The sequence below is a fragment of the Vanellus vanellus genome (genome assembly GCF_965231255.1).
Source record: "Vanellus vanellus genome assembly, chromosome: Z".
NCBI lineage: Eukaryota > Metazoa > Chordata > Aves > Charadriiformes > Charadriidae > Vanellus > Vanellus vanellus.
The window spans coordinates 71070703-71088437 of record NC_138908.1 but is presented as its reverse complement, the minus strand read 5'-3'; the positions used below and the strand labels follow the sequence as shown (position 1 = coordinate 71088437).

General features: G+C 37.9%; 1 protein-coding gene across 1 annotated transcript in view; it reads left to right on the top strand.

Annotated features, from left to right (window-relative positions):
* Positions 1–16480, top strand: part of LOC309683056 (rapamycin-insensitive companion of mTOR-like) — a 29701-nt gene extending 13221 nt beyond the window's left edge. The window contains exons 3-5 of the mRNA XM_082497248.1: positions 4915–5012; positions 15348–15412; positions 16375–16480. Of these exons, the coding sequence (XP_082353374.1) occupies positions 4915–5012; positions 15348–15412; position 16375 (164 nt within the window). The 3' untranslated portion in view covers positions 16376–16480. The remainder of the gene's footprint in view (positions 1–4914; positions 5013–15347; positions 15413–16374) is intronic.
* Positions 16481–17735: the final 1255 nt, after the last annotated feature.

The window sequence follows — 17735 nt, the reverse complement described above, 5'->3', positions numbered from 1 at the left end:
ACCACCATAACTTTGAAGTTTTTTAATACGTGTGCATCAATGAATTACTTTAAGGTGTAGAGAATCATGGAATTCTTGAGGCTAGGGTTTCAAAAATACCTATTCCACTCTGTGCTGAAGATTATAATTAGATGCACTGGGTGTTATTCAGTGCAAACAGTTGTGGTTGGGAAACTGTGTTTGGTGATAGAAGCAATCAAAACAAAGATATCTGCTACTTCAAAGTCCTTGCTGTCCATAAAAACAAGACAGATACACAGAAAATGCAATGGTGATGATCAGCAAACTGAACTGTTGTTGCAGAACATAAGTGTACTGGCTTGAAGTTATTGTGTACATAAACAAATTTTTAGATGAGATTTGAGGCAAAGTGGCTTTGTGTACATACATTGGGACAATTTGCCAAGTGTGAAAGTGCAGGTAAACAACCCAATATAGCCTGACTTTTTTCTGAGTCTGTTCCGGAAAGGTATGTCCGGTTTCCACCAGTCTACCTGTGAATGTATCAGTGGCACAGACACTTCTGTGTGGATTTTTGCAATGCTTTAGTATTCAGTTTGACTTGGTAAGCCAGCAGAAAACTAACATAGCCAAAAGAATGAAAAGTACTCTGCTGAGTGAGTTAGAAGAATTTTTTTTAATGTGAAGTCAGTGGGTGCTGGAGTAGTGTAAAGGATAGAGTGTATCATATAGTGGGACAAGATCGAGGGAAGTAAAGTAAGGGAAGGGGTTGTGCATCTTTTGGCAGAAGAATGCTGTAAGATCAGGTCGGTCGTTTTTCAAAACTCCACCCTCAGAAGCTCCATGGGAAAGAATATGAAGATACTTGGTTGCTGTTATGGTCCAGCTTGAGATGAGTCAGCATCTCAGTAATAGATGAAGTAAGTCAGGAAAGAACAGACTTTTGAGGGCCTTAAAATTAAAACAAGTAGCTTCTCTTCTTTTGTCTTTTTTTTTTTTTTTTTTTTTTCAGATAGAAAAGCAACAACTTCTGAAGAGCTAAAGAGTAAGGGTTAATTGGAGCTAAGAAATACCTGCAGCAGTGGTTTGAACCATTTAAAAAAAAAACCACGTCCTTGGCAACTCCAACATGAGCTGTTAAGCTTGACGGTGAAATGTTAAGGCCATGATATTTCTTTTGGGAGATCAGTCTCTGATTTTCTGCCATATTTTTTCAATTTCTGCATTAATCAGTGTTCTTCAATGCTGTTGGATGAGATTTTGAGACGGGAAGATATGCAGTGCTGGATCTGATCTTTGATTACAGGAAAGGCACATGGCTTAGTTGGTAGAACCCAAAATGTATTTAGTCTAATTTCAAGCCCACTTTAATGTAAGGGATCGGCTAGCAAGAGACTGTATATCCATTTGTGAAGTCATGTTACTATGTTTAAATTCTTTTACATCCCCCACACGTGAAGTTCTCTTAGGCCTGCTTACATTCCCTGTTGGCTTTATTTTTAATAAAAATGAGTCACGCTTAAGCAACTAAGTAAACTTTCTACTTCTTTCTAATATATGATGCGTTTCCAGAAGAGGAAAAACAGGATAGCCAGTCTTTCCTCAAAGTTAATATGTCATAAGTCTTTTGTTAACTTCTTTGGAAGAGATTTTTTTTTTTTTTTTTTTTTGCGATAGGGTTCTGAAGGTTAAAGCAAGACTTGAACTGACAAGGCTTGACACAAAAGGCTTCTGTAATCTTAGTTCTTTCTGAGGTAGTATGATGTTAGAGGGTATTTATTTCTTTACTGTCTTGGTTTTTCTACAGCACTGGTGGTGTTGATATAATTGAAGGGTGAGCCAGCTGACTTGTGTTATTGATATTACAAATTCGATAGTGTAAATATCTATCATGTTCTCAATTTTCTCACAGTGTTGTAGATCTTATACTGGAGTCCTCACTTTGCTTCAAATTACTTATCTGCTAGTGGAGCTTCTGGGAAATACCTGGCAGCTCTCTTAAGCATGACGAATATGGTTTTCCTCTCTCTAGAAATGAGAGTTTTTCTCAGCAGAAAGAGGACAATGTGAGAAGTTGCTATAACTGCAATTTTTCATATGCACATAGAGTAAAATGGGTTTAATGCACATTTTAATTAGGCAGCCTTGTTATGAAGGTCTGCCACTGCTACAGAATTGTTAACATGGGAGGTAGTAGCAGCGTCAAGTCCTGGTTTCTTCACATCCAAATTGACTGTCTTTCTGCACAGTACACCTAGCTTGCTTCTGAGTTAGTGCCCACTTTATCAGGTAGCTGAATAGAAGTGTTCATTGCTAGTGACGTACAAGAGGTTTCCTGTGCTAGTCTAGTGGTCTTTCCTGTCTATATAGTGATCTTAGTTTCAGTAGAGGTTTACCTTGAGCATGTAGCCATCTGCACTTTCAAAATTAGAACTTAAAAGCATATTAAGCATATTTCCAGTCATTTTGGAAAGTTATTGTTGCTGCTTGTTCTTCAGAGGATTGAAGTGGAATGTTCTGGGGAGCTTTAAGGCTGCTCACCTGGGATCTTTCTTGTGGCGTAGTGGGATATGTTATAGGTCCAAAAATGGTGTAAGCTAGGGAAATTCCTACCCACTTTCCAAGGCAGGCCAAAGCGTAGAAATCAGCCAAACTGTATTTTCAGAGAAACCAAATTATGAGGAAGTATGTTTCTCTCCTGTTATGTTCCCTTGAAATTACGGGCTATGATGTAAACTATTTGTAGTGCCATAACTATCCCAGCCTACTTGTCTTCAGTATTTCTCTTGTTCTCTTGTTTCTATGGATTGTGCTATTGTAAACCTCTCAAACTGAGTTAAGACCTGGAAAAGTAAACTACGCAGAGGAAGCCTAAACTTGGGACAGATGTAGTAAGATTTTTCACTGTCTCTGATTTCTGTGATTGTATCGAAGACACTATTATTTTTTTTTTTTTTGGCTGGGTTGTGGGGGGAGTTTGGAGATGCATGCATATGTTCCAATTTAAATTCAAAGTTATTGGATGTTTGGTTTCACTACTCACATTGTTCTGCAGTGCAGGGTAGCACTGTTTACTTGCGGCTGTGTACCTGATCGTTGACTTTTCCATAAACTTAAGTCACAGCAATAAGCAAAGGATATTTCACATCAAGCTGGTCATGATTGAGACTGATGCCCACGTTTAGGAGTCTGACTTGTCTTCCCAAAATCTCGCTGATCCTTTGTCTGAAAAAAATTACAATTATGTGGTATTGCAAGCGCATGTACAGACATGCTACAAAGTTTCATTATTAGCAGTGTAGTCAATACAATCGATTCACCTTACCCTTGAGTAGGCAGCTTGCAACTAGTCAGGTTAACTGTTTTCAACTTCATTGGCTGATAGATGAGATCTCCGTTCACTACAATGGGTTTACAAGTTTACACATTTTAATTCAGGTGCCTACCTGTAGGTGTATTAATCTTTAAATACTGTCTTGTATTCCTGATGGTGGTGCAAGTACAGGGCCTCATTTTTCCAAATACATTGTAGATATATCCTGATGAGATTGCTAGTTACATCTGCTTTTCAAAGTTGTTGCTTTATTAAAGTTTTTAAACTAGAGAAGGTGATTAAAAAAACTCAGCTTGGTTTGTAGAGACGGGATGAAGAATGTGCTTTCTTTACATCTCTGACACTTCTGGTTTCCTTTGTATAATGAAAAATATGAGTATGCTTTCAGGATGAACAGGAAAGTAAAATACTCTATGTATATGCCACAAATTCAGCAGTAAGTTTCTTTTACTGAAGTTAGTGTGGGGCACCACACAAAACCCTTCTCTTTGCTACTTTCCAGATGCTTGATGTTTGGACTCTTCAGGCTTTTTCTAAAGACTTTGTTTTATATAATGCAATTTTTTCCTGTTTTGGTATTGTAATAGTTTCTAACAGTTCACATCTCCAGCATAGCCTTGGTATTTCATTTATTTCAAACTACAGTGCTGTAGACAGTATTGTTGTAGTGTCTATCACACAGTACCTAATGCAAGACTGCATGAGTCCTGCAGTCAAGCATCTCCCTTTGAAAACTGTCCTGCCACAATACTGCCACATACGGAGCTTACTGAAGTTTCTGTTACAGGAGCTCTGCATGCAGCTCTCTGTGCCCAGCCCAGCTCTGGGCTGCTTGTCCCACTCTGCCTCAACTCCCAACCTTACTTCTGAAGGCAGGGCAATGGTGTCTCTTCTCACCATGTTTGGTAGTCCTCTTCCATTTCCTAGCAGAGTGAGGGATCACCAGTTGGTGTCTGAATCCTGGTTTGTGGGTCTGGGTTTGTTTTTGTTTTTTTTTTTTTTTTTTTGGGGGATTGTGGACCCTGAGGAAAAAGGGAGATGATGTTACTAGTCCCCCTGTTTACCTTGTAGTTCACTACCCATGTCACTGGGAAGTCCTAGCCCTCTCCTAAGTCTAGTGTGATTGTGGACAGAGAGTAATATGGAGTGAAGAGAGTCCAGTTTTCCCAAAATCCCACCAACCGTTTGTCTGGATGGAAAAAAGAAGCTATGTGGTGTAGCAATAACATGCTAGCTTTTTAGTTTACAGTCTTTAAGTTTACTTCTTGACTTTAAATTACAAGGGGATTGAGGAGAAAGCTGTTCAGTTATGAGATGTTGGGATTGGAGTTTCAGACACTAAATGGATTTCTTTGTCAATTGTAAATCTAAGACACTGATTTAAATCTGCTTTAAAATAGATGTCTGTCTCCTCCATGGGCTTTAGCATTTATTCTAGAGAACTCATGTATGCCTGGTTTTGGTTCTAACCATAAATTAAATTGACGCTTCTTGAGATGAAAATGATCTGCATCATTAATTAAGACTAGGAGACTACCTGTTATATTTAGGAAACTAAATATATGCATGTTTAGATTTTTTTTCAACTGTATCTGCTAATAACCTGTTTTCTTTTGCAGAACCCTGTGATAATATGAGAGAGATTCTTCAAAATGTGGCCAAATTACAAGGCGTCTCAAATATGAGAAAACTAGGTCACTTGAATAATTTTACTAAGGTAAGAGCTCAAATGGTATCATAGAACAAGTGATCATATAGGCAAAATATTTTGTATCTGCTCTATCAGGCATTGGCTGGGAGATTCATGAAACAGCTTAATATCGTGGAACAGTACTTGAAATCTACATGCTATTGGAGAAGAAAGGAGCAAATAAGGACAAGCAAATATGTGAATACAGGATTATGCTGAAGTTTGTCTATGTGTCCTGCTGGCTGAATTTTTGTTATATTTTAGTACTTAGAAGCCCAAAATACCTTCCAGTCAACAGGTTATATTGCACAAATAGAGCTGAAGGTTGGTTCCTGCTCCACAGAATTGAATCAAGAATGTGAAATGTAGACTGCGTGGATGTAAACTGATGAAGTATGATGAGGGGGAGGACTGTATCAGTGAACATGATATGCAGGGGCTTGGACACTAATAGAATAGCAACCGTCAACTTCACTGCAGCTTTCATAGCGAAAAAGATTTAAAGGGGCAATTTCTAGAAGTGGTACATATTGCTGATTTTTTGAGGTGCTTTTTCCAAATCACAGAATGGTCAGAGTTGGAAGGGACCTCAGGACATCATCTAGTCCAACGCCCCCACCAGAGCAGGGTCACCTACAGCAAGTTGCACAGGATGGCATCCAGGTGGCTCTTGTGGAGTCTCTCACTCGAGACATTCAACTTCTCTGGGCAGCCTGTTCCAGTGCTCTGCCACCCTCAAAGTAAAGAAGTTCCTCCTCATGTTAAGATGGAACTTCCTATGTTCAAATTTGTGCCCGTTACCTCTTGTCCTATCACTGGTCACCACTGAAAAAAAACTGTTCCCATCTCCCTGGCATCCTCCATTTAAGTATTTGTAAGCATTAATAAGATCCCCCTCAATCTTCTTTTCTCTAGACTAAAAAGACCCAAGTCCCTCAGTCTTTCTTCATAAGAGAGATGTTCTAATCCCCTAATCATTTTTGTAGCCCTTTGCTGGACCCTCTCCAGCAGATCCTTGTCTTTCTTGAACTGGGGAGCCCAGAACTGGACACAATACTCCAGATGCAGCCTGACCAGGGCAGGGTAGAGAGGGAGGATGACCTCCCTCAACCTGCTGGCCACACTCTTCTTGATGCCATTGGCCTTCTTGGCCACCAGGGCACATTGCTGGCTCATGGTCATCCTGTTGTCCACCAGGACTCCCAGGTCCCTTTCCACAGAGCTGCTCACCAGGAGGTCAGCCCCCAACCTGTACTGCTGCATGGGGTTATTCCTCCCTGGGTGCAGTACCCTACATTTGCCCTTGTTGAATTTCATAAGGTTTCTCTGTGCCCAACTCTCCAGCCTGTCCAGGTCTTGCTGTATGGCGGCACAGCCTTCCAGCGTGTCAGTCACTCCTCCCAGTTTTGTGTCATCAGCAAGTTTGCTGATGGTACACTCTATCCCTTCATCCAGGTCATTGATGAATTTATTCAATAGGACTGGACCCAGTACTGACCCCTGAGGGACACCACTCGTTACTGACCTCCAACTAGACTCTACACCACTAACCACAACCCTCTGAGCTCTATCTGTCAGCCAGTTCTCAATCCACCCGACTGTCCATTCATCTAACCCACACTTCCTAAGCTTGCCTGTGAGGATGATGTGGGACGCAGTGTCGAAAGCCTTGCCGAAGCCAGTGTTGAAATACATGCTTCCAAGTCACAGGAATATGACAGTCTGATGGGTATGTTGGGAGCTGTCATTGTGAGCTGACAGGAGACAAAACTTCAAAACTTACTGCAGGATGAGAACATAGGCTGAAGAATGTAGGCTGAAGAAAAAGGTCATGAAAAGCCTTCAGACGGACAGCAACTACCATTTTTGGGGTAGATGAAGAACCTGTGGAGAGGAGCAGAGAGGACTGATGGGTGGTGGGCAGGGAATTAGGAAAAGGGTGTTTGTTGTAGCATAGTGAATGGTTGTGGTTGGACCAGCATTCTGTTTGTCAAGGCAAGGGAAAAGCGCATTGCAGTTAGTGAACTAGGAGACATTGGAGCTTCAGTGTGAGTGTTATCCAGATGAATGGACCGATACTCAGAAGGAGCTGGTAAGCTGTACATCTTTCTGATAGAGTGCCACAGGTAGGGCAACATGCCTGAAGATGAAACCCAAGTTTCTGTGACAGAGGATGGATCTTGTAATCACCAGTAGCCATGAAACAAGGTAGTAGTGGAGAATGTTGAGGGTAAAGTAAGGCTTAAATTATTGTTGTAGATGAACTGATAACAAATCATTGAGTAAGATAGCCAGGAGACTACTTGACAGTTCTGAGACAATCTCAAGTGAAAGAATGAATGGTCAAGGACAGGTTTAGGAGACCAATTGATCTGAAAAAGACAAATGTGCATGATAATGTTCAAAGTAGGCATGCTTATTGGCTGTTGAAACCACTCCTTGTGAGACTGAACAACATTTCAGTGGTAGTGTATGAGATTTGGTTAGCAGGAAGGTGAGTACTGAGAACAAAATCACAACAGCAGATAAACTTATCTTCTAGTGCATTAATAATAAATTTGTAAATGCTCCATTTTCTGAGTTGGTTCAGAGCATGTGTGGATGCATAGCATTCACTGAGGAACTGAAATTATTTATACTCAAATCTTACTGTGTCTGTCAGTCTCAGACGTCCACCATTGACAAAATGCTGCTGTTTTTACTGAGATTCCAAACTATTTTGCAAGAAAGCCCTTTATTTTGCTAGAAGAGGCGAATGTGTGGCTGTGTTGCCTTTTTGTGCTAATCCGGAAACCTAAAAACGAGTGCTTCCAAATTCTCTAGTTGCCTTAAAATGAAAGAGCTGGAGTATGTTTGCAGACGCATGATTACTAGTGAAAAGTCAATTATCTGAAACTGGATCATAAAGCAGTGTTGATGTTACTACAGAAAATCAGATGTTAAGTATTAGTAAATATGCATGCTGTAATTAAAGGATGAACCAAAAATTCTTTTTGGAAGATAGTTTTGAAAAATCAAATAATTCTGTAATTGAATATTTGAAGAGTATGTTCTTCATACTTAACCTGGTGTTAAAAATGGAAATACTTAAAAACACAAGGAAGGCTTTCATAAATTGGACTTAAGACTTGCAAGAAATTATGAATTTGTGAAAAGCAACTTGCTAAAATCAAATATGACGTTTGAAGACACTCTAGTTCGTAACCTGGTTTTGATCCTGAATCAGACTGACCCCGTATAAGGGGATAATCCTACTCTATTTAATATTTAGCACTTATTCTTGTCATAGAATCATAGAATTGCTATGGCTGGAAAAGACCTTTAAGATCATCAAGTCCAACTGCTGTCTAACTCTACCAGACCCACTTCTAAACCATGTCCCTGAGCACCATATCTGGATGGCTTTTAAATACATTAAAGGATGGCAATTCAATCACTTCCCTGGGCAGCCTGTTCCAGTCTTCGATAACCCTTTCAGTGTAGAAGTTTTTCCTAATATCTAACCTAAACCTCCCCTGGCGCAACTTGATGCCATTTCCTCTTGTCCTGTTGGTTGTAACTTGTGAGAAGAGACCAATGCCCACCTCTCCACAGCCTCCCTTCTGGTAGTTGTAGAGAGCACTAAGGTCTCCCCTCAGCCTTCTTTTCTTCAGACTAAACAATCCCAAGTCCTTCAGCTGCTCCTCATAAGACTTATTCTCAAGACCCTTCACCAGCTTTGTTGCCTTTTTCTGGACCCCTCCAGCACCTCAATGTCCTTCTTATACTGTGGTGCATATATTCATTTGGATTTGAAAACTCTTCCTATTTTTGTTTGAACTGTAAATGCAGTTATGAAAATAGAATAAAGGTTGCAAATTGTATTGTATTGTCTGCCTCCTGGTTAGAACAATTCTGTGTTTTTCATTCTGGTGGTTAAGAGTGAAAGCCTGGAGCTTGGGGGACATGGTTTTATTTCCTTTTTGCACTCTGGTCTTCTACCATGAATTGATACAGTCTCAGTTCCCCTTTTGAGAGATAGGATCCCCTTTTGAGAGATAGGAGTGTGGGGAAGATAGATGTGCTAAGAGCTGAGGATCTTTGTATCCTGTCTCAGAACTATATCAAAGATGAACTTGATTTGTTTTTAAGTTCTTGCATTGTACAGTCCATTTTTGAAAGGCTACTAGTTATCTAGGATATATGCCCTATGCACAGGGAAAGGACATTTGATATGTTTTTTTAATAGTGTATTTCTGATTAAATAATAAAGAGAATCTATAAAATTTCACTTTCCTCACCACCCCAGATTTTTCCTTCAAAGACTGGGCAAATCTCGGAAGAAATATTCTGCTTTTTTGGTCAGGGAAAGCAAATGTTTGTATTGATGTATAAACAAGTAATGTAAGTTAACATGGACTTCCTTGACAGACATTGTGGTAGACACGAAGTTTTGTATTAATTTCAAGATATCTGAGGTATGTTAGGTGCAGGTTTCTTTCCTTGTAAGAGAACTAGGTTTTTGAGGTGGGGTTTGTTCCCCCCACCCCCCTCTATTCAAGGAGAAAGAAAATAATCACCCTTTAAAAATTATTGAACTAGTACTGAGCTGGACTCCAGGATTTTATGCAAAATTTAAATACTTTAAATAAAATTTGTTAGACTAGTGTTGGTCAGCAGTCAACAGGATTTGTTACTGTATCTGCAAGAGTGATACTGTAAGGCAGATATTTTGTATGAAGCTTGTATGCCTAAGAAATGTAACTCCCTTTTCAATTGTCTTTCCCATCAAGAGAAGTGTTAACTAGTAATATTCAAGTCCCCACAGCACCCATACTTACTCTGCAAAGTATGCTGTATACATGATATTCTACAAAAACTTGCATTTCATTCACCGTGTTTTAGCTAGTGCTTCTTAGTAAAAACCTGAATGTTCACGTTCTTGGCTCTTTGGCTGTGGTATGTGTGTTGTTCTTGTGCAACAGGTGCTTTAAGTTTTCTGCTCCAAGAAGTTGGCATTCCCAGTCTGGTGATATTCTCAGGCTATGGAAAGGTATGTTTAGTTCCGAGTTGTAGCAGTGGCAGACTTAGAAATTTTTCTCCTTGTGTGCTGCTCATGACTGTCGTGGTTTAGGCCAAATCCACCACTGGGGACCCAAGGGACCCCAGACGGGACCGACAGATGACCTAGTAAGTGAAGCTGCAGTATTGTGGGCAAAAAACTTTTATGAAGTACTGCCTAATATGTGTTAGACAAAAATAATCTTGTTCCTTTCAAACTACCTATACCGTTATTTAAGCCAGTCTGAATTTTAACCTGAAAACTCTTTGAGGATTTGCCCACTAGTAAATGGTCAGTGACACTTTCAGGCGTCACAGCAGTTGACAAGCTCGATATGTACCTGTGGCTTCAGTAAGATGAGTAGGATTACCCATCTTTCATTTATATGGCCAGCTACATAAGGCAAGCACCTTGTGAAGTTTCCCAGCTTCTGCTGACGAATACCAAAACATCTTGGTTACTTCTTTGGGGTTTTCCCCACCCCCATGAGAAGTAAGTGATAAATTACTGAAAACCAAAAGGAACTGTACAATTGCATTTACCCAGTGGAAAGTATCTTTTGGATTTGTAGTATTAATTTAGAATCCTTTATTATAGAAGCTTATCCCACTGTTAGCTTCTGAGAGAGATCCTTTATACTTTCTTGAGCCTAAAGGCGTATTTAAATAATGAACAGAAAAAAAGATCCACAGATGTTGTTATAGGGGTTTCTATTTTTCATTCAAAGGTCCTTATTTAAAGACAAAATGAAACTTCATTTTAGCTTAAGCGTAGAAATTGAGTAACATCAGTGATACGGAAAATTGTCTTTCCAATCTGCTCAAAACTAACTCTATCACTTATAAAGTGGCTTTACTATTCTGCTCTATGTTTTTGTTAGCTTTTTACTATGCTGCTAGATTTCACTAGGATATAGATTGAGTTTGGGGCTATAGGGGCTTTCACGGGTTCTGTCTCTGATTCATAGTCCATCATTTTAGAGTCTTGGCCCTCCTTTGCAAAACCCAAGTATTTTAGATTCTGAATGTAGTATTGACTGACTGTAACATTCATCCAAGTTGCTAAACCACTAGGTGCAAAACTTGAAATCTCATGATGAAGTATGTAGCAGGTAGGAACAGAACATATGCTTAGGGGTATTCAGCTGTTGAACAAACGTGGAGAGTTAATGGGTCTAAATCCAGTGTCCACGATTTCAGTAGGGTCTTCTCTTAAGACTGAGATCTACTAAATAGTGTCCTCATAAGCATTACTAGTGATGGCTTGAACTGCAATACCAAAATTACAGTATAATAATTACATTTTAGATGCATAGAATAATGTCATACTTTTACCTAGTAATTGCTGTGACTCTTCTGTTAAATATAAATTTGAATGGTCTCAGTATGCACTCAGCTTGTGTATGCTGTTGACCTCCTGTGGTTTTGTTGTTTTGAGCTACTGTTTCCAAGACATGTTGATGTGTTACTCATATTGCTATGACTCATCTAAGTAGCATGAAAAACTCATAGCTGACAGTAAACACGAAAAAAACCCTTCACTGTAAGTTAGTCACTGTCTTGCCTAGCATAGGTACCATTTTGTCCTGATATTAAATCATACCCTCAAAGAGTCTGTGCTATTCCCATTCATTGATTATTATATAAAAAATTTTGAATTTTAGAGTTGACTTAATGGCATTGTTAACAAGCAAGGTATACTCTGTGTTTGTGTGTCTACATATGTATAAAATCTTTTTTGTATATGAAATGTATATATATTTTTATATGAGAGATATATATATGAGAAGAATATAAAGCGTATTTGCATAATTCCAGGCATTTACATGATATGATAATCTATTGCCATTCTAGTGAAATTCAGCAATGTATAGACAAAAATAGATTTTAGTGTTCTGGTACTGCATGCCTACAAACTTCTACTACAATAATATGCATGTTAATTGTTAAATGTTACAGTCAAACAATTCCTTGGGTTTGTCAGGAATTCAGCCATTATAAAAATGACTGCATTTGGGCCAGAATCATTGACCAGCTTAATGTTGTTTTAAGGTGAAATGAGAAGTGGCAGTTTTCCCTTTGATATATTTAAGACCAGACATTTATAACTGAGCAAATATCCAAAGCATTGAGACCAGCTGAACAGTATCTTCTTTGCTTCCATGACTTTTTTCCCCTTTGAAATGTGTATCGATCCAACCTTACTTTTGCCAGGTTTTTTTTCCTAGATTAAATAAACCCAGTGGCTCAGCCTTCATGGGTGTATTTTCTAGCTGCCTTGTACATTTTTCTGTGACACTTATTCCAGTTTCTCTGCTGTTAAAATGTGGCACCCCGAATTTTGTCCTTCATGCAATTTGAGAGCAGCCTGTGAAGTAGGCAAAAAGGTCTCTTAATCTCAAACATAATGCAGTCCTATTAGTATTTCCAAAGATTAAGTTTCCCTTTTTTTTCCTGAAATGACATCACATTAACTTATTTAGGTTGTAACCTACAGATACTGCTTTCCTCTTGAATTTTTTTATTCTATTTAATATTCTGAATGTTTTCTGGACCTCTTGTATTTCTCTGCTGGACTCCTTTCAGTTTATGTATCTTTAACATGTGATACCCTGAAGGATATGAAACGCCGTTCCTTTTATTTAATTGAATTTTCTTTTTGAGTTTGCATACTCCTTCAAATCACTGAAACATCTTGAATTCTGATCTTGCTGTCCATCTTTTAAATTCTTTTCTAACTGGAAGTCCTGTAAGCACACTATTGTGTGTAAATGCAAAGAAAGTCAATAAATAAGCAATGGTGGCCCATAGGAATGAGAGTAAACTAATAGTTAAAGTAGCCAATCTTGTACATACTTTTTTTCGCCAATTTTATCTGTTCATTCTCTGTGATAAATATTTCACATGTATGTTCACACACCATAAAACACTTTGATAATGATTCTCATCACATTCAGAAATTTGTATCCAAACAGCCGTTAAACTTGATTGAAGTTATACCTATCTTCACGATACACAACTATATTTGACTTTCAAGATAAGGTCAAGTTTCTTTCTGCATGAGTGAGGGTGTGCACAGTGGGAACGCATATATAGAGGAAAATAATTGGTATTGAGGAGCTAATAACCACAGTATGTGTATTTGGTAAGAGTGGTTACTGACAACAAGACTAGAGGTGATCCAGTGAACTGAATGGTCTTTAGCAATTGCAGCAAGAACACGTCATCTGCTTTAGTTTCATCTCGGGACTGCTCAAGATACAAGCCGATGGTAAGTGTGGTGATTGGAGGCTCACTTCAGAAATGCACCAGTGCACACAGTAGCAGCTTTCTCAAAAATGTTTTTTCCTACATCAGAATTACAATTCTGTGGTGGTTTTTTGGAAATGGGAAAAAAGACTGTTGAGGATAATCTGCTATGTCAGATTAGGATTTCTCATTTGTGTCTGGTGTGGAATGATGGGGAGAGGTTTAGGTGTATAAATGATTAGCCTAAACAACTATTGGTACACTTGTCTGAAACAAAACAATGAACTGTTTTTACTCACTATCTTCTCACACTGTTTTGCTTACACTCTGCCAGCCAATTTTTACAGTTCATGAGATGTCAATAGAAATGCTAGAACAGCAGTGGTGGCCTTAGGGAGTCCAACAACATCGCATAAAAATAGACTGATGCTAGGAAGTGACATACTGTCATAACCAGTTAATGCACCAATTGCCTAGTTTTATTATCACTTATATCTGAAAGGTGGGGAAAAAGAGGTTATGTAATAATTTTCCTTATGTTTTATAATTATCTTTGGTTATAGCCACTGTTAAGAAAAACACAAACCCCAAAATATTTCAATTAACTTAGGGTTATTTGAGCCCAAATGTGGAGCTGATCCAGGCCAATTTAATAATCTATCTCATCAACAACTTTGGATTTCAGCGTTATCACTATGCCTTTTTCTCACAACATGAAAAATAATTTTTAAAATGTAACTTGATTGGAAGAATTTGTCCTCATTGGGCATAAATGGAAGTATTGTTTGAATTTAAACTGTCATGCTAATAAAATGGATTTACTTAAAAGCAGAGTTTCTGTGCAATATGCTGTTTTTTCAGGTGAAGGTGAATGGTAGAACAGGAACATGGAACATGTTAAGTATTTCAACTTACAGTAGCCTTAATTTATCTGTTTATTACAAATTTCTTATGGTTAGCAGGAAATGCATATAAAGAATGGCACAGGGTATGATATATTCTAATACTTTCAGAGCAGGGGTATTCACTAGTTAGCACAAGCACCTCCCGAATTCCTCACTGAGGAGAAACTGTTAATACCACACTGGGTCAGAACTGAACATATGCCTGTTTCAAGAGAGGACAAAGTGCAAAGCTATTGCAATTGGTATTAGTCACTTGAGTTTTTGGAAGTGCTTGGAAAAGTGCTTTGCAATTTGGATGTGGTAATAAAGGATTTTATTATTTTAGCTAGGGGTAGTAAATGAGATTACTAGGAATTTCTTTGATGCTTTTGTAAAGGAGAACAGCATCTGCTTTTCTTACAGAAGAGACTGTTTCCTTTCCTCAAGCAGCTAAAACATTGGCATGCACTAGATTGCTCCTTTTGACATTGATTTTGGACATAAAAACTGCACTTGTACATCTTCAGTCCTGTGTTCAACATGGATAGATGTGGTTGAAATGTTTAGAACTTGCAGCAGTTTGTAGGTGTCTTTTTGTGTGTATAAATTCAACCTTTGCGCTGATTTTTTTCAGAGGTGCAAGTTCTATGGAATTGGTGGCAGGCCAGGCTGAATGTCAGTTAACAGACACTGTGGCAGTGTCTTCTGATTTTTTTTTTTTTTTTTTTTTTCCCTATGCCTGTACTGCTGTGGCAAAGCATGACAGTGTCAGTGTCAGTCTTTTCTTCAAAGCTCTCAGTGGAGCCCTCTTTTTGAACGCAGATGTGCTTTGACTTTAGTGTTTTTCATCTCTGCTCCGGTTACCCATTACCCAGCTAGTGGCTCTTCTGAAAAGAGCTTAAAGGCAGCAAGAAGAGCCATCTGGAGTTGAAAAACTGACCAGTAGGCAGCTTACATAATTGCACTAGCATTTCTGTACTGTAAGAGGGCACAAATTCATGTGCTTCTGGTGTGTATATAGGAACAGAATACTGACAGCATAAATTCTCAGGGGAGTCTGAAGTTAGTATGCTTCCCCTTCCATGAATTAAATTCCTCAGGTTTCATTGAAAGCATGCCCAGAAATCTACAGTTATACACAGTAATTTTTAAAGAGTTATAACTAATAGCTGTTTTCTTTTATTTTCAGCTTCTTTGTAATACTGGCCATGCTGAAGATAAGCTAGGTTTTACGTATGACAGCATAATAATATGGTAAGTAGTAAGGAGCACTAGAGAAATACTAGGGTATTTTAATTTTTCTAGGTGCAGTTAAATAAATTTGGTTTGTACTTTTGAGCTAGCATTTTGAATTTCTAATGTGTTTGAAATTTCATAATGCAAACATTTGCCTTAAAAATATTTTAATGAATAAAATCTGGAAGATATTATTTGCGTTTGAGCAAAGAGAGGAAAAAAACCAAGTTTAAAAGTATGGATTTGCTTATTATATTCCTCATAGATGTAAAAATACCTGTAAATATCTCAGTACTTGCAGAAAGTACTTTTAGTAAGAGTACACATCTACCGAATTTAGAGCATAGTCTTGATGTAGAATCAGGATTTAAAGATAAACATTTTATGTTAATTTGGTGTGTGTATATGTCTTTGTAGCATTGCTTTCCATGCTGCTAAAACGCCCTGTCTATGTAGTTTCAAGTGGAATTTTCCTATATTTTGTTGCTATTTCTGACAGCCAAAACTACACGTTTATTTCCAGAACTTCTGTGTTTTACTTAGACGTTGGTAAATTTGTCCTGAGGCTCAGCTTTGGTGGCAGAAACAATTAAGATCTAGTATTTAATAGGATTTTTTTGCTCTTTCAATTTAGTTATCTGACTTAGGAAGGCAAGCTAAGAAAAGCTAATCACTCCAAGTAAAACGTTAGGAAAACTTGTGTAATTTCTTGTGAAAATATTGTTTTGTTAAATAGAACTGATTTTCCTTGATAGAAGTAAAAAATTAAAAAAATGTTAATATATTTTTATGAGTGCATATTTTGCTGTAAGCTTAAATAAAATCAGAAGATGATAAACAATGTAATCTATTACAGTGCTTTATGAGAGGACTAAACATCACTTAAGAGTATAACTTCAAAATTCAGAGTTCTTTACCAAATATTTGCAAAACCTTTTAAGATTAGTAATTTAAAATGCTAGTGTTTGTTTTTTTTACAGAAGGAAGTTTGCAGAAAGACCTGCTAATCCAAACACAATTATTGATATTGATAAGGAAGAGATAAAAATGTTCTTCTCAGCAGATGCACGAAGAAAAATAGTGTCCTAATTAGAAAAATGTGAAAAATGGCATCTCAAAAAAATAAAGACACATAGTGTGGAAAGGTCTTGTTTAGTCAGTCCAATGGTTCCTCTGTGTATGTACGTGAGAAATGAATCTTTTATGTATATATGTAGGTTATTCTGCTATAATTTCCGCTAATTTATAATTCCGCTAATTTTCGCACTCAAAGACACCACTCAGATACTCACATTTTAACAACCATAATTGTGCTGGTTGGTGGTTCTTCACAAATATTTATAGGATTAATAGTTTTCATGAAATACAGACTTTTCAGGCAAATTCAAAAATTTTGCTCTACAGAGCTACAGCTATTCTGCAGTAGTATTCTGTTTGCAGATTATTTTGCTATACAGTGTACAACCATTCTGAGCAACTTGCAAACACTGAACTTCTTAATAAATTTTGGAAGTTAGCTTTGGACAGGCTAAGAGCATATATATTCCTTTAGAAATAACATGCAATTTCTCTAACTTGCTTTGCTGATGTTCCCAAAGACAGTTGCAGTCTGCAATAATTGCAGTTATTCTCAGGTTAGAGATCTGCTTTTTAGAACTCGTTCTCTTTTCAGAATTTTGTTAGTCCAGGTGCCTGATTATAGTTTCTTCCTGCCAGCATATGGGTATAATAGTGACACAGTTGTTGTCATTCCCTGTGTAATGGGTCTTCCCAGTTCCCAGAGTACCCTCTATTGACAGCTGAGAGGAAGCCTTGAGCCATGAATAAAATGGAGTGTTGGTAGGCCTCAGAAACACTCGAGGTCTTTTAGTAATGTGCCAAGAGGCTTTGGCCATAAAAGCAAAATTTAGAATATTCACAATTACCTGACTGGATTAGACAGAAGTTTGTTAAAACCATGGTTATCTTTCTCTAGTGAGTGGATGTGATGCTTTAGAAAAAGATGTGAGGATGATCCTTTAACAGGTAGTGAATATCCTTTCTTATTCCATTGTTTGTTAGTTCTTACACACTTTTTATGAGTCTTAATGTTTATCAGCCTTAATGCTGTCTTAGAAAGTTATTTCATTTCTGCAGTGACACTGAAAATACTGGGGCAAGTAGTAGTGCGCTTACTTTTTCTCTTACACAATCATGATGTCTTTTTGGCACTTCCAGCCACAGGTGCGCATGGAGTGTGCATATCAATAATTTTATTGATCTGATGGCTATTTTAGAATCATGTAGTATGGGTTTATAACAGTTTTTGTCTTGATGTGCGCTAAGTCACATCTAACAATCT